This window comes from Mastacembelus armatus, chromosome 19 (assembly GCF_900324485.2).
Source record: "Mastacembelus armatus chromosome 19, fMasArm1.2, whole genome shotgun sequence".
NCBI classification, from domain to species: Eukaryota; Metazoa; Chordata; class Actinopteri; order Synbranchiformes; family Mastacembelidae; genus Mastacembelus; species Mastacembelus armatus.
Genome location: NC_046651.1, coordinates 10020131 through 10038208, shown reverse-complemented (window position 1 = coordinate 10038208; position 18078 = coordinate 10020131). Strand labels below are relative to the sequence as shown.

General features: G+C 43.9%; 1 protein-coding gene across 3 annotated transcripts in view; it reads left to right on the top strand.

Moving 5' to 3' along the window:
* The first annotated feature begins 2408 nt into the window (after window positions 1–2408).
* The window catches only part of ntn2 (netrin 2), a 41080-nt gene continuing 25410 nt past the window's right edge, over window positions 2409–18078 (top strand). The window contains exons 1-2 of one of the 3 annotated variants that reach the window (XM_026316314.1): window positions 2409–2589; window positions 15125–16319. In XM_026316314.1, the coding sequence (XP_026172099.1) occupies window positions 15275–16319 (1045 nt within the window). In that variant the 5' untranslated portion in view covers window positions 2409–2589; window positions 15125–15274. Of the gene's footprint in view, window positions 2590–4827; window positions 5099–14115; window positions 14195–15124; window positions 16320–18078 lie in introns of those variants that run through there. The other 2 variants (XM_026316313.1, XM_026316315.1) reach the window with 2 other exon arrangements.

Genomic DNA, 18078 nt, shown 5'->3' with positions numbered 1-18078 from the left:
TGTCAGTGTGTTGGAATCAAATGGCCACCATCATCCACTTCCAGCTCAATGGATTATAACTAATTGATAGAGCCGCTCTGTAGCCCTGGGTGGCATTGTTGTGGCTGCACAATCTATTAGCTAATCAGCAAGACAGTGCCAGATTCTGCCGCTCATGAATATCAAGGCAGAATGAGAACCAGAACGTGAGCTTTCATTAGAGTGTTTCGACTTTCTTGCTTTCTCTACATCTTCAGAACACACATAGAGTTCAAATGGGAACTCCCAAGCGCTTCCAGCTGGCAACACTTTGAGATAATGATGTTGGATTCCTCACAAATGAAGGGTCTAAATACCACCAGATAGGTACCTGAGCCCCTTTCTTAATGTGCAGGCATGTATACATGTATGTGAAAAGACACACATGCTTTAAAGCAGTCATTTTGTTCCCTGAGGGTTAATCACATGAGCTATACGCCAAGTGGGAAAGTAAATTCCCAACCATCATCTTGGACCATCGCTGCTGTCAAATGTAGGAAGCAAACACAAAAATCATGTCACGGCAAGTCAACAGTAATACCCCAACACACACACACACGTATGCACACACACAAACACACTGTGACCAGCACACATCCTCTGCGTCTACAGGGGTGCAGATTGGATTACTGTGGCCTCGTAGTATCATCATTTATAAACTCTCTGCAGTTGAGTCATCTGTGTGAACTGGGAAGAGACCACCTTCAGTGGGGTGATGTCAGAATGATGGATGAGACAATAATGATGGCAGAAGAGCCATGGATCCTGAGATGTTGATAGTGCATACCCAAAGAAATGTGTGTGTGACCCAGAGAGACATAGAGGGACCCACACACACATACTGCACAAGGACATACTGGTAATATACCCATTAATACCTCTTCCATTCCCACTCAGGGTCGAGGTCGTTGAAATGTAGTGGCAGCTGAGCCCTGAGTGACTGAGTGTGTGACAGGATGTATACAATGACGCCACATGCCAGCTTGACCTAGGATGAGTCTGCAGAGGGAAAGTAAACAGGCGGGGTTCCCCAGGCGGCTGCTGTTATAAATGGGGGTGTGCTGAGAGGGGCTCAAGTTGTTTATTTTTACATAAGACGTTGGTGTTGTTTGAAGTGCCCTTATATATTTATAATTTTTTTCTTTCTTTTGACATTCTTTTCCCCACGACCCTGCCTTAACCTTCCACCTAAAATAATGCCTGTAACTAATATTTGTATTAAATATTTTACCCACCAAAGGGATTTTAGGTGACAACATTCAGTTTAACACAATAAGGTATGGAAAGGTAACAAGATCCATGGTCCTGTGCAGACATGCTTTGCTAAAACACCCACAGAGATTCTGGTCAAGATCCCAGTTTTTAAGAAACAGTGTTTCACAGTTTGAAGAATACACAATGGAGTGTGCCAAGAAGTGGGTGAGCCTTCATGTGGAAGCTCTCTGTCTAGATTGCCCCATCATGTGGCCCCAAAAAGCGGGTCATCAGGTGGGCATCCTCTCAATGTTTCATTGAGTTGGGCCCACCACATTGAAAAATCTCAACAGTGTGTCCCAGCCCACTCTGCAGCAGAAAGACTCTTTAAAAACAAGATAAGATTTTAAGATAGTTTTCATTTACTCTAACATTGTCTTAATATTCCAATAAACTAAAGCAGTAGCTTCAGCGAAGTGATGGAAGAAGCAGATGAGACATAGTGTGGACATGCCTCAAAACTACCAAAGGAGATGCTCCTGTTTTAAGTCAAATCATCAGTAAAGTGACTTATTTGATTTATCTGTACAGGAACTGAAAATTACTCAGTGTTTGTACTGGTTTACATACAAATCCTTTGGTTTACCCAGAGTAGTCCACTGAGCAATTAGGACTGACAGGAATTAGTCTGCGGGTTATTTAATAATTTGAGTTTAAAGTCATAAAATTACAGCGCCTGGACACATATCTTTCCAGAAGAAAAAATAAAAAGACTCCTCAGACACAGATGTAACTAATAGCATTAGTGATGGCTGCTGTGCTGTGTGTGCTGGCTCACTGGGACGACTAAATGTAAGAGAGCATCATTAACGTTATTGGTAACACCTGTGCTTTTCTTACTAAACGCCCGCACTGAGGAGGATTAATTCGATGTGGCTTTTAAATAACGCGGCGTCATCTCTTCTCGTTATTATGAAGACATTTGGACTAATAGAGTGTTAAGTATGAAACCTATTAATGAAATAGTGCGGGTGGATCCGATTTGAGAGGGTTTCACCACAAGAGGGCAGCCTTCTCCCACTGAATGGCAGGTGGTGGTGATGGTGGTGGGCCTGGGGGGGGGGGCTTTTGGACAAGGTGAGCGTCTCCCCTTGCGCCCAACAGCATGGGTGCCAAAAAATGAAGCGAGGAAAAAGTCCGGAGGCTGACATTTTCTCCGAGGGTGTGCGCCGCAGGGAACCCGACGCTAAGAGCCCCGGGCTTTGAGCACACAGACCACTGAGGCTTGTTTTGCAGACAAAACCAGGAGACTGATCCAAGTGCAGCGACTCTAAAGGACCGAGGAGAGTTCCCCGCTTGAATCCTCTCTGACAGCAAGTGAGTGTGTTGCCTGTTGTCGGTCTTGCTTTCTTTCATTCCGTCTTTAACGCAGTCTACACTCTCCCACTTGTAATTGGAGAGATAATCTACCTAGATTAGTGGCTGCCTGGCGGAGTTCCTTTATTTCACAGAAATGCGTTAAAAAATCGGCCCCTTGTGGAAAAAACGCGTGAACGTGGATTATACTGGGATAGTTTAAAGATATCTGTGCTACAGCCCAGTGAGAGTTGGGATCTTTCATTTTATTGTCCTTTTGCTGAGATTTACAGTATTTTATTTATTGCCAAAACAGAAAAATTGAAATGATGGAAAGTTTGCTGTCATTGATTCAGTGTCTATTTACTGTCCTACTTTTTCATATGTCTCAGTTAAAATTCAAGTATTTTAATTGAAAACACCGGAGAACAAATTTTAAAAATGTGTCTCCTACAACGCTCTCCCCACACAAAGAAAAGTTCAGAGAAGTGATAGTAAATCAGAATCGATTTAAAAATCAGGGAACACTTTAAAAACAAAATGAACCAGAATAATGAAGAAGAATAAAGTAGGCTAATTGGACAAAAATGTTTTCATAAGAAAATTTATGACGATTTCAAGAGAAAAAATTGCTGTAATCATTTTCATACCTTACATTAACTTGCACTCACTCCCTATTTATCTTGGCTCAGGTTTGATTCATTGAATTGATTTCAGTCTGAATCTGGCACCAGATTCTCCTTTCGTGTGTAAACCCTTTAGTTGGCAGTTTAGTTTTGGCTGCAGTGTGTCCTCAAGCAGGCTTCACACACACAATTTCGGGGTTAGTGCTTATTATTTTAAATTATCCAGGAGCATTTTTGAGGTTAATTACTGGAAAAATGGCAACAAAGCCCAGCTCGGTTCCGGGCCGGATCGATCCGAGCCGGGTCGCGCTGTCCCCCCCAGAGGTTGGTACAGTAAATACAGGAAAAATGTTGATCAGCTTACAGCGGAGCCAGGAGGTGCTCGGGGTTTGATCGGTCGTGATGCCAGAATAATGACCCGGCGGCAGGCAGGGTGCACCTGCAGTAACACAAAGATCAGCACAGGCTCGTTAAAATTAACGGGAGGTATGAACAGAATTGTGACCGTCCTCGCGTTTCTTCTGCCCTGATTATATAAATGAAACATATGTTGTTATGCAGGAATTTACAAAATAAGATTTGGTGCACAAATGTGATTGGCTGAGACCATTTGAAAGATTATCAATATAATGCAGTAACACTGGCAGCAATACAATCCACTGTTTCAATTATAAAGTGCCTGTAACTCACTGACCCCCTCCACTGCGCTTTTACGCACACTCTCTCCCCTGATAGGCTTTATACAACTGCAAACACTCATCATGACAAACCACTTTTAGCTCTTGCTCTTTAACCTACACACTAAAACAAGAGGTATAGAGCCATATGAACGCAGTCAATGAGTTAATGTGCTGCTGTCATGGCCGAGGGCACAGCGCCACATTTTCTTCGCCAAAGCGAAGCCCTTTCTCTCTCCACACACACTGACACGCACAACCGACCATCCCCGTGATCCAAGGACGAGCTAATGTCGTCACGTATTTATTTTGTTCCCACTTTTATTATTACATATTAATACAACCAACACAATCTTTACTTGCTTGAGGCACATGCGTAATAATGAGTCCAGCATGTGACTATTATTAGGATTAATAAGTTATAACATTCTGCATCTGCCTCTTGTTTCTGTGGGCCCCGGAGCCCCGCTAGGCCTACTCTGTTTCAACAGGTTAAACGGTGTGTTCTCATTACGACCTCCATATGGCTGCCTGTGAACACAGCGAGCCGTGGGGCATTTAGAGCAGGCAGCACAGTAACAATCAGTCCGTAAAGCTGTGGAGGTATTTGTTGTAAAAGTGAGGCCAGTTGTGTTGTTTGGGAAAGGGGGGGGGGGAGTATCTTGAAGCAAGTGGTTCTTTGGCGGCTTGTTTATTTTCGTTTACGCGTTTTTTTGCGTCATGACCAGAGTATACACATCACCAAATAATAGGTAAAAATGAAACTTAAGTTGAGAAAACACAGTGGGTTTTGGGGATATTTAGATCTCTTTTCTCTCCCCCCTCTCTCTTTCCCTCCCTCCCTCCCTCCCTCCTTCTCTCTCTTTCGCTCCCTCGCACAAATGGTTGGGAAAATCTGGGTTTGATTTTGATGGGGAGTAGCCTACCCCGGGCTCCCTTTACAACCTATGGATGTACTGGACGGTTTTCAGTTGCTCTGAGCTTCGGGTGCGGACGGGTGCAGTGGTCCACCTCCCCTCGGTGTCCTCTCACTTCTGACACTGCCGCACGCGTTTCTCTTGTCCTTTAATATCTTCACGAGACCAACGTGAGAAAGGCGAGACACTTTCGCGCTTGGATAGGACAGTTTCTAACGCAAGACAACCTGAAGACTGTTTTGCTGTGGATCTCTTTGAGGGGGGCGCCTTTTTAAATTCAAAGACAGCGACATTCAAGACTTGACGCGGGGTAAGTTTATAATTTGCGGGTCACCGAGCCTGTTTATTACACGCCCAGTATGTTCGTATGTTCTGGAGAGCAGATTTCAATTTTACGCACCACTTATTTTCGTAGAGAAATAAGTGACTCCCTTGTTGCGATGGACTGTCTTTACCTGCCATTTGTTTTAACTGAAGGCAGCCACTATCATTACTTGATTATAGGTTGAGGTCGTGTGACTGTAAGTAGCTGTTTGGATCGCTGAATCACCGGGGCGCGCTGCGGCGGACACCGCAGACAGGTGTCAGCCTCCTCGGTTTACAACTCGCCTGTGGGTCGCAGCAAAAAAAAGAAAAAGAAAAAGAAAGCGAGAAAAAACAGCCCGTGCCGAACATTTAACACGAAGTACATGAGGTGGGCTTTGAGGAGCCAGTGAGCTTTAATAGCAACTTGGATTCAGAGCCAAACGCGGATGCCAAAGCAAGCAGAGTGCTCCTCGGCCCCCGTCTTTCTGGGCACTGCCCTCGCCAAGTCTCCCAATGCGTTTGTCACTTCTAATATTTTCCCTTTTCGCTTTGACGCCTTCACTCATACGCATATTGCAAAAAATATTTGCGTGAAAAAAAAAAATTGTCTTCTGATAATGAGCCACATTAAGCTTGAAACACAACATCATGCAAAGTCTAGAAAAACATCACTGAAGATTGAAGCAAATCAGGTTTAATGGGAAAAGCACAAGAACATTGTAAAGCCAGGTGGCTTTCACTTGTCTTCTCTGTGATGAAGAAGAGCTTGAAGCTCCTGTTGGTGAAAAGAAAAGGGAGAAGAAGAAAATAAGGAAATGTGTGAGAGGAAACAGCAGCTTTGATACTGATGAGCTCTCTCAGCTCATTTACCTTCTGCTCTCAAGCACCAACAAGCCTGGAAGTGAAAGCAAGAGTCCCATACAGACTGCTTATCTTAACTGCTTGGGCTGACTTAAAGTATGCCCCCATTGCACACTGAAACAGTGTCAGCCACTTGACCTACTTCTCACTCTCACCACAAATATCTGGAATCGGCTCGTGAAGAAGGCCGCTGAAATCCTCACTGTTCACTGAGGTCACAGAGAATGTGACACGTCAGATTTAAAGCGGGAAAATGTTTGAGCTGAGCGCGTGTGCTGCAGCGAGGGGCTGTTCATGTGCAGCACCAACCATCACCTCCCTGTTTTTAGTTAATCATCAGTGTTTAATTGCATCACACTCTGCTTCCATCAGTAACAGAGTGAGGGAGGTGGCACCAGGAGCAGCTGAAGGCACATGATGTGGAAGCTAATCCAAAGCAACACAGTGCAGATTTTATACACTCCTGAGTGTGTGTGTGTGTGTGTGTGTGTGTGCGTGTGTGTGCGCGTGTGTGAGGGTGTGTGTGTGTGCGTGTGTGTGTGTGTGTGTCCACTTTATCTCAGAGAAAAGCGGGTGGATGGAGATGGAGAAAGCTGCAGTAACATAGGGAGATCTTTTTTTTTCCTGCTTTGAAAAGCAGACTTCCTCAGGACTCTTGGCTCCATCCACCTGAGCGAGTAAAGTCAACACACCCGCACATTTTTCTTCTATTGCTGTAACAGTTTGAAGGGAGAAGTAACGCTAGATCTCTCTCTTTCTGTCTATCCCTTCTTCTCTGCTTTTACTGAGCGTAACCATCCATCCCCTCCTTGAATCAAGCTTGGCTGTTTTGAGCAAGTCAATTAAAAAAATGAGCGCTGCTCAACCGTGATCCTGCCAAACCTGTCACAGATAAGAATGATCACCTTTCATATTACAGCTGTTTGCTGCCGCATCAGGCTCTGGCACCTGATTACACCAAGTTTTCTCAACCGGCAGATTAATATTGTGATTATATCAAGTGGAATTTTACGTGTGTCCTTTCCTTCCTGGACCAGGTCCATCCTCCAGCATGAGTTTATATTTTGACCAGGAGATGGAGGTGGTGTGATAAAAGCCACATTTCACACTCATGTACTTCCTCATTAATCATTAGCACTTAAGAGGTGAAAATGAAGTTAAACTGCTGTCTTAGTGCTGACATAAGTAGCTGCCTGTTTTCTCACTGAGTAACAAATTACGTGCGTATCCGCCTAACTCTCCTGTTAAAATACCTGTCACTCGTCGGCGTGACACCCAAGATGTCTCTCGCTGTGGGAAAAGGATCCAGGGGCAAAGAGTCACATGCTTCATCCTGCCACTCCCAACACCCTGCCAGGCCTGCATCTGTCAGCCACACATTTCCTCCAGATGCAGAGAGATATGTGTGTGTGCGGTCCGTATGTGTTTGTCTGTGCCCACTTAGTACCTATCATTATGCTTATCCGACTTACCCACTGTGTTAATGGCAAGCTCAAGTGTTTTCAGGCGTGATGGGTTGACAGATGAGCTGTTATTCATTTACTTTCTCCATGTTACGCTTCGACATTGGACTGGATGCTTGTTTGTTGGCTACCAGCTCAGTTCCACTCATCTCTCTGACAGTTAAAAAGCATGTGAACACAGAGGGCAGAGCGGCAGAAAATAACAGGCTGCTGCCATATAGTTTTTGCTTGTACACTAGCCTGTGAACAGAGAGTGTCCTTCCAAGGAGAAAAGCAGCATCAGTCATTTTAAGTGCCCCCAAAACGACTGGCAACCTAATGGCAACGAAGGTCTGCTCACCTGAATGAAATAGGCATTTCAACCCAAGATTCAGTGTCTCCCGAACCTTAACAATTTATGCTAACCTGACCCATGACCTTGTCAGCCTGCCAATACAGATGTCAGAGCAAACAACACTTCTGTGTGTCATCACTGAGAAAAGCCTGAACAAATTACATATTTGTCATTTAATCTGGGCTTGTTGTTTTAACGTCAGTCAGTTCTTCCCTATTTCCACTGGGAGACCACTGACCTCTGACCTTTAGGAAAAGGTCTCCTGAGTGAGCTAATGTTGATGTAGAGGGAGAATGAGTGGAGCTGGAGATCGGGAGGAGAGTAACAAAGGAAGAGGAGAAAGGGAGTTGTCTGATAAGTCAGAAGCTTTGGCATCTTTTATAAAATTCCTTCATGTATGGGTGAGGGCACATGTTGTAAATACTACTACAGAGCATGTGTTAGTCCGTCGACAACATGTGTGTTTAAGTGTAATGTACGCAACCGTGTGAGTATTCCAAGCACTTAATAAAATGATTTGTGGTTTTTTCCCCCTGTGAGTTCAAAGCTGGTCCTTGCTTTTGGCTGTGGGGTAGAGGTTGCTCTTGTGCAATGGAAAAAAAAAAGAGAGACTGTTTTCCTGTTAGGGGGCTTTTGGGGAAAACCGCGGCTCTGCCTACCACAGCCAGCCTTCAAAGAGCTTTGAAGGAGCGCTCACCTCTCCTCTCCTTAAATCCTTCCCTACCTCTAAACAAGCTACTTCCTCTCACATCCAAGAACACGTCACCTGCCTCTCCCTGACCACCACCGTCCAACCTCACTGCTGCAAAACTGCGATATGGGTTTTACTCAGGTCCATGGGAAATGTTCAGTGTTGTCCACCCACATGTACTGAAAACAGCGCGTTTTGGGGACTTTGACCTCTCAGCATTTCTTGCATGTCTTTATCATTTCTGCAACTCTACCGCATGGCCTTCATCCAGTGTCAGACTTTAAGGAATCTGTGGCTCTGCCCGCCATCACAGATCTGAGTGTCATCTCTTTCTCAGGCGCATCTTGACAGCACATGTAGGGGAAATATTTCTTGTATTTGAAAGCAGATCACAGCTTGACATAAGAGGCTATAAATTTTGTGAACTCTTGTCCCTTCACTCCCAAGTCCATTGCTCTGTCAGTTAAAAATCCAAGACAAAGTGTATAACCTTTTCCTCCCTCAGTGTCCGCTTCACAGCTATAATTTTAATTTGTGAAATAGTTCTTTGGGACCGAAGCCTTGGTGGACCTCCTTCGTAGTTTTAAACCCATGTCTTAATTTTTAACAGAGATGGTTTTGAGGTTGTTTTTTTTTTCCAGTGACACCCCAGCGTCACATATTAGTCCTCTGATAGTCAAATCAAACAGACTGCTGGGTGGTTTTTGTCTTCTACTTTGTGCTTTAGAATAATATTATTATACAGCCGCAAATCCTGCTAATACGCTTTGTAGTGGTATTTAAGTTCAACACATTTCGCTATGAACAATTTTTTCTTTTTATTAAAAAATGGATTCAATCTCAGTCACTATTTTCAAAATGAAAAAAGCATACATGTGAAGATCAGATTTTTAAGTAGTATTTTAAATTCGGTCACATAATCGAACTCTTCATTTTTTTTAAACTTAAATGTGCACTGTCTTCATTACAGTCACTTCATTCACAGTTATAAAGAAACAAAACATTACTATAAAGTGCAATTTGGCATAAAATCTGTGTGAAAATGAAAAAAAATAATTATTCAAGATGTTTTTGCCTGATCTGTTTCTCACAAATTAACCCCGTTTAACCCTGTGAGTCACTGTTGCCCACAACTTTCTGCCTGCTCATGTCCTCTCTGCTGCCTCCACCTCCCATTTTCTCACCAAAAACACTGACCTCACAGAACACTTCATTAATAACAGAAAAATACACCACAACTTGTCCTATCAGCATTTTTCCCCCTGCTTTTCTACCAAAGTGTATATGTACATAAATACAGAGAGCAGGAGCTTAGCACAACTTCCTGTCTGTGAATCTGTGAGAACCAGCCTGACCTCATATTCCACCTCGCGCTGTCTGTCTTCTCTCCCCCTGTTCGGTTCTGGATCAGGTTCTGTTGATTTAAAGAACCGCTGTCAGACTCAGGGCCAGCCGTGTGGGCTGGGCTACAGAAGCTGCTGCATTCCTCTTCTGGGCGTTCAGTATTTCTCCCTGCAGTCTCTCACTGTCAAACACAGAGATGGGAAAGATGATTTCATTTATATGTTGTATAATGCTCATACCTCACATTTACTTCTGCTCCTGTCGTGCCTGATTAGGTTGTTGGTGTCGTAGCAGCTAGCTGAGGTGCACCAGTTTCTCTGATAATAGTGAGGTGATAATGTGTAATGACACTCCTTGGACACATATTCAGATTGAACAATGCAGTTACACACAGAGCCTCACAAACGACATAAGCAGGCTGCTAATGACACCCTCAGCTGTTGAGAGTTGACCCCCCACTGCCCTCGGCCCTCCCTGCTCATCCCCCCCCTTCAGTCCCTAATTAATGCCAGTGAAGAGCTCACTGCACTCCTCCCCCACTCGCTCACACAAACAGCCAGGACCGTCACCACCACTGCGGAGACGGCCATCGGGTCGAAGTCACGCCACTAATATCAGACTGACGTTACCTGAGGCTGTCGTTTTATGGATGCGATTCATGCTGAACTAATTAATCCATTAACTGATTAGCAGAAAAATGAATTGCCAACCGTTTTAATAATTATTCATTCATTAAATAATAAAACCAAGCTTTTGCTGGTTCAAGTTTCTCAAAAAATGGTTTTGCAGTTTTAAATCAGTGTAAATGGCACACAGACATGTCTGTGTCAGACAAAACCTGCAAAATGAAGGCACCAGCTAGAGCTCAAGGAACTTATGACAGGCACTTACTTTTATACTAAAAAAATGATTTTATTAATCAACAACATACATACAGCCAACCTTAGACATGGTACCTGAATAGTAAGAGCTGATAAATGTTATTCTTGTGAAAAACATCAAAACCAGCATCAAAAGTATAATCTGTATACAGAGGGATTTCTAACTTTATTATGAAGGGCATAATAAAGTTAGAAATCACTGTTCTTTTAAATTCATGCGGTGCATCTTTCCATAATGATAAAGAGAGAGGAGGTGGCCCTCTTGTTAGCTGCTAATAACCCCACTAGGGATTACCGTACAGCAGGCTAGAGGGACAGCAGCCCACCAGTTTGGGCCTCAGCTTGCTGTCATCTGAGAGAGGCAACCCAGAAGATGTCCGTTCACTCCCAGTCTGAGCGGGGCCACCACTCCAACTCTCTAGAGATGCGAGAAAGGCTCCTTGGGATACAAAATGGCTCAGCTGTCCCTCGCCTATCCTCACCTCCCCCAGCACCCTCCTCTACACCCTAGCCAAATAAAGCCTCTCAGCGACTTCTGTTTTTCTAATCTGTGAACTCTGGCAGAAGCGCCCACGCTTGAAAGAGAGACAACTCAACATGGGATGATCTCCCGGTGACAGGGAGAAGCTGAAAAAACGTTCCCCGGAATGTCTCTGCTGAAACCAAGAGACCACCCTGTCATCTTCCTGCTCCTGTCTTTCTCTCTTTGCCTGATTTCCTTCTTCTCCCTCTACTGCTCACCCAGCTCTTTTTAATCTAATTGTCCTTCTTTTCGCCCTTCGCCATCTACCTTGCCTAATTGGGCTGTCACTGCTTGATTAAGACCTTTGAATCTGTTCCAATTGACAAATGACCTGAGTAGACTTTGTGGTAAAGCACAACGAAGTGTGTATACGGGGGTGGGGAGCTGCCACTCTAAAAGCCCCATATTTTTTTATTCATTCACATACTGTGCCCATAATACTAATGGGCTAAATATTTAACACTGCAGTAGCTTAGCCACTGGGGATTGTAGCACGTCGGCCCAAGTACGTTTTCCTTGCCATTAATCCACAGAGGAATGTTGCAGTGACGAATTGTCCATGCAGTTTGCATTTGTCTTTGCACTGCGAGCAGCTATTCACTTGGAAATGGCTTAGCTGACACAGGACCAATTTATCTTTTAACATACCAGATGGTGGTAGGTTTGTGTGCTGGGGGTGAGATCAAACTTTAAAGAGTAGCCAACATCAAAAATCAAGACTTAGCCTGCAAGCTGGAATCACTCCTACATCTTGTAATACCTGAATCCTAAACATAGTTTGAAAATTTTGACATTTGGGATATTTGGGTAAGTGATGTGAAGTTTGCCAACACTCATGTCTGTGAAGTACAACTATGAGCCAGTTACCTGAATTTATCATAGAGACTGGAAACTGAAGGAAATGTCTAGTCCGACTTTGTCCAGTGGGAACAACTGGTCTACCACCAATGTTTTGCTACAGATTAAACCATGAGCTTTAAAGGTGCTCGACTGCTTTTCTCCTTGACTGGTCAGTAGCTGTAGCTTCATATTTATTGCACAAACAAGAGGATTGCACTGGCCTTCTCATCTAACTCTCAGCAAAAAATGTCAAACCATTGCTTTCTGAAACAATGAAGCGTGTTTACTTCAGCAGTAAATATATTTTTTCATCTGACAAACTTTAACCTCTCCCCTGTAGTTTCCTAAAAATGTTGCATCGAACCCACAAATTCCTGGGTGGTATCCATTGTCTTCTTCGGAAAGACAGAGACGTGGGCCTGTGGCTGTTGCTACTTCAACCACATGTAATGAAACACAATGTCTGCCCCCGCTGAGGAAAACCTGTGGCTTGTTAAACACATTGTCAATGCTGAAAGCAGAGAAATTTCTTGCTGAAACAGATTCTTACTATTGTAGAGGTCGGCCAGCTACACCACTGTGCTGACATTCTGGCAAAGCTGATGGACTCACAGATTCTGTGGAAGTGGCTCACATTTTGAAGTTTTTATAGGTTTATAGAATAAGTTTTATGTTTTTAATAAAGACCATGTTTGTTGCCAGAATATAGTGTTGTTTAAATTGTAGTGCTGGCTCGGGGAATTATTAACACTTACTGCAAGTCTAGCATCTATTTCAGAGGGCGTACAGAGGGGAATTAAACAGCCCTGTCACTGTTCTCTCTCTGTTTAACCTACACGCTCATCTGCCAGACGCGCCTGACAGCACCAGACCCTGGAAGAATCTCACAGCAGGCCCGGCAGCACACAGGCCACACCATATTTAGTCATCCAAAGTCCAGACACAGACCACCGCAGCCCTCCACCTTAATCTGTCTCCGCTCTGTTTCTCCCCCCATCTCTCCCTCTCTCATTTTTATGTCCTTCCCTCAACTCCGTCCCTCCAGCCCTGCCACTGTCCCTCTCTCCTACTGCTTCCATTCATCTCTGTCCTCACTCGCCCTCCCTGGAGTAGCTTTAGCTTTATCACTGTCATGCCTCTCAGTGTTTCTCTCCCCTCTTGTGTGTCCCTTTTTTCCTTCTTACCTACTGAAATGCTTCTTCCTTTGTGCCTGTTTGTCCTCATTTTCTAATCTCTTGTGTCTGTCAACTGTTTTTCTGCCTGTTTTTTTTTTTTAAACTTTTCCAAACTTCCTCTCACTCCCTCAACAACATGCCCATCACCTCTGAAGTCTGAAAAATTCTCCATCTTTTTTCTTTCTTCCCTCACCTGTCATGATTTCCCCCCTCTTTTTCCTACTCCTGTCGAACATGCTGCTGATGGATGCTGGGCCCAGATACTAATGAGTTGCTAATTCTATCAGCCGTCGCTCCATGCCTTTCCCAGTGGGTGTCGGACCCACCAGCTTTACCACAGCCAGCCTTTTGATGAAGTACCTTGGCTGATGAACTCCTGCCTGTGTGCCCACTTTAACCTCCTCGTCCACAGACAAGTCATTGATCAACATCCTGGCGAGGCCCACTCTCACTCCAGCCTTTTAAGAGCAGGCCCATTCCCTGCAACCCATTTTTCATACATTGAATATTGTAACAGTTTTATTCTCAGAGTGGCTGCTTCAGAGCTCAGCATGACAGGAAACATATACTTATGTCTTATTCGCAATTCTAGTTCAAAATGTATTACAAAAGCTGTATGAGAAAATGCTTTTTAATTATGTGTACTTACCTACTTTCTGTCATTCTCTTCCTCGAGGTATGTCTGCTTTGTATAAATCCTTCACACTCTCCTCCTTAAACACCAAGTCTACACTTGAGGAGAAGCTAAGTAGCTGGGTTGAAGCACTTGAGCACAGAAGAGTGGTCCTATTTACCAGGCTCTTTTTGAGGGTTTCTAGCTTTGGACCCCTCATTCAAGAAAAGAACGAAACTTTTGTTTTTTCGACTCCCCTTAAATCCGCCTGCCTGCCTTCCCTGCTTGAGTGAAGTGGATAAAAAGGTGGCCTTTTGTTGTGTGAAGATGAAGAGGGATGCTGCAGCATAAGAGGGAGGGTGAGGGAAGGGAGAGGTGGGTGTGATTCATTGTAATTTAATAAATACGTTGCAAAGAAGGTTGGGGTGCCTTCTCAACCCCTGAAACTGTCTGTTTTGAAATGGGGTTCTATTGGATTTTACACTCAGGGAAGTAAAAAAAGGGGATTAGAGAGGGAAAAGCCTCAGGCCCTATACATCTCTTTTCCTTGCCCCAGAGATTTCTCTCCCTCCGCCCCTCACTCTTTCTCTCTTTGGGACAGAGAGGCCCCTCGTCTAGCTATGAGCGTATGAATGATGTCATCTAGGTGCCTATTTTGACCCAGAGATTTAGAAAGGTTTGAATGTCATCTCATGGCCTCCTTCTAATACAGAGTATAATTCCCAAAAAGGTTTCACTTTGGGTGAATTCTCTATGTCCTATCTGTGGTGAGCACAGCTTGCTGCAGCAATATTTAATTTATGTCAAATTCCTTCAAAAATCATGTCATCAGGGTCATGTCCTCATATATAAAATACTCTCCAACTCTTAAGTAGAGGTTCGGCCAGTCCACTGCTTTGCAGCATCACTGGGGATTATAGGGTGACTTCTGTCATGCTGCTCAAGCATGACCAGAAGGATTGGCCAGTTTTGACCTGAAAGGAAGTAATGAATGAGAGGCCAGCATTGAAATTCAGGGTGCAGTCACTTGCAGCCACTAATGTCTCTTTTAAAATCACATCCTTTCTTTTGTGCCTCCCATATAACAGTCTAATCCCTTGAGTTTCTTAGTCAATGAAAACATTTACATAATAGTAAAGCACAAAAGATTTACAACATAATTCCCTTTACATGGGAGAGCAAATCTAACTTGTTTTTGGAGACACATTTTTTATACACTAGAATTCAATGTTACCTTCTATTTTATACCCTATTATGGTAAAAATATGTAACGTTGACCTTTCTGTGTGTTTCTCTCTCTTACAGGAAGGGCTCTGGTCTGGCCTGAAGTGAAGTGTCCCTGAGCTCACACACTCTCCTTCTAGTGACTCACAATTATACACACATAGGGGAAAGTCACACACAGTCTCTTGGGTGCACACATATAAAGACTCACATACAGGCCCTCTGAGCAGGATGAGGGAACCCTGGAGGTGCCTGCTGGGCTTCTGCCTCCTGGCATGCTCAGTCTCCATCCACAGTGCAACCAATCCCTTTGCAGGGCAACAGACCCCTCTAGACCCTTGTTATGATGAAACAGGTGCAGCACGCCGCTGTATCCCTGAGTTTATCAATGCTGCCTTTGGCAAGGAGGTGATGGTGTCCAGTGTCTGTGGTCGGCCTCCATCCCGGTCCTGTAGTGTGGTGGAGCGGGGCGATGATCGGCCTCCTGTACGCACATGCCAAATCTGTGATGCAGCTGATGTTCGCCGTGCCCACCCTGCTTCCTACCTCACCGACCTCAACTCAGCCCACAATCTCACCTGCTGGCAGTCCGAGAACCTTAACACCTCACCTTACAATGTGTCTCTCACCCTTTCACTGGGTAAGAAGTTTGAGATCACCTATGTCAGCCTGCAGTTCTGTTCACCACGACCTGAGTCCTTGGCCATATACAAAAGCATGGACTATGGCAAAACCTGGATGCCCTACCAGTTCTACTCTTCGCAGTGCCGGCGCATGTACAATCGGCCCAACAAAGCAACAATTACCAAGCAGAATGAGCAGGAGGCTCTGTGCACAGATGGTCACACTGACCTCTATCCGCTTTCTGGAGGACTCATTGCTTTCAGCACTCTGGATGGACGGCCCTCTGGCAAAGACTTTGACAACAGCCCGGTCCTTCAGGACTGGGTGACCGTCACTGATATCCGTGTAGTCTTCAGCAGGCCTCAGCTACCCCGAGAGCTGGGAGCTGGAAGTAACAGTGGAGCGAGAGATGACGACCCCACGGCAGTGACATCATCTCTGCCGACTTATTTCTATGCAGTGGGAGACTTCCAGGTTGGCGGGAGGTGTAAATGCAATGGACACGCCTCACGCTGTCTGAAAGACAAGGAAGGCAAACTGGTGTGTGACTGCAAACACAACACAGAAGGACCTGAATGTGACCGCTGCAAGCCCTTTCACTATGACCGACCATGGCAGAGAGCCAACGCCCGCGAGGCTAATGAGTGTCTGCGTAAGTCCTTCCCTCTATCTGTCACTTTCTTCACATTTCTGTTGGTCATCTCTAGAAAGTGCTATAGAACTGAACACATGCAGACTGAGAATTTACCTCAGCATAACAGATTTTATAATAGGAGACCTAACACAAAGGCTTTTGTAACTGTCATTTGTTACATTGGATGTAATAAACCATAGTTCAAATAAATTAATACAGTTTAGTTTTATTGATCACAGCCCAGTAATTGTGGAGATGTTCTTTAGCAGAACCATTATAAAAGAAAACCCTCTCTTCAGCTCTAATCCCTGCTTTGTTCCTTTCCTCTTCCTGTGAATCAGGAAGGGAAGGCAATTCCCTTAATACCTCTTCATAAGTCTAGTGAGGAAATGGGACTAACAGTGTGTGTAACGTGTATCTGATACAAACATCCCATTTAGTTTAAGGAGTCAATGAAAAATAGAACATTATAGAAAATGCTTTGTTTTATTATTATTATTTTGGATAAAGTTTTTTGGATAACATTTTCACCACTTATTTTCAGGATATGAGGACAGCAATGTAGTCAGGTTAACAAATTAAATTTAACACATGCAAACAAGGAAGGAGGGGAAGGCAGAAAAAGGAGAGAAGATGACCTGGGTTTGACTTTTATAAGGGTAATTGATAGTGCAGCCAGTACATACTGGATGGCTTTGTGTTTATACAGGTGAGAAGTTCTGGTAGCAAATAGTGGTTGAGCTGGCAGCTTCTCTCAAAACACAAGTTCATCCTTTCCTTTGATTTCTCATCAAACTCTTGTGTTTACTCTTTCTGTACATGGAAACAGGATTAGTCTCAAGAAAGTCATGTTTTCTGGACTTCCTGAAAGAAAAACTCATTTTTTTCAGGCATGTCTAAACAGTAGATGACAACAGCTAGAGTCACTGGCACATTGCTATAGCTCAGTCATCCAACAATGTTATAGTGCAATGTTTGCCTTTACCTCAAAACATGCCTATTAAAAGTTATCCAGACGTGCCCTGAAAGCTTCCCAAGTAAAATTACAGCAGTTTCTGTGTCAGTTTTTGTTGTGAATTGATTAACTTTGCATTGGATTAGGCTTTCCAGGTTTTTGATGTGCTGTTTAACGCAGATAGTAATTTAATGGGCAGAGAAAGGCTTTAGTCACATCTTGTTAGCTGTGCGTTTAGCAGGAATTTCTTTTCAATATGGTGGGTCATTTTCACAGGATTTCTGTTGGTATACATAGACATACCGTAGGTGGAATGTAATTCAGGTCAATTTTGCTTGTCATAAAAATTTGTTAGTGTAGGAAAATAAGACCCTATTAGAAACCACTGTCCCCATTTTAACCTTTCACCATAATGAAATAAAATTACAGCCAGAAAGAAAAAAAAACTGGAGTAAAACGCTGCAAAACAGTGTATATTTTTTCTAACATGTTGTAATTGCCCAGTGAGCTGGCCTGAGATCATATTTAGCATTGAACAGTGCCAGATCCATTTAAAGGGGACAGCAAGTGGCAGAGCCAAAGGAGCAAAACCATTTTAGCAATAGACCAACCAATGGACCCAGACTTCCCTCGCTCTGTACTCTGAAATCTCCCATGCCAACATCACCTTAATGTGGCTGCTCATTAGTTCTTGACACCTGCATTTACTCAACTCATAGGCACAGGGACACATACACAGGCATCTAGTCCCTTTTACAACAGTATCCTGTAAATCCCTTTGTTTTCTTCCTCGTACTTTTGCACACTCCATCTTTCGAGCGT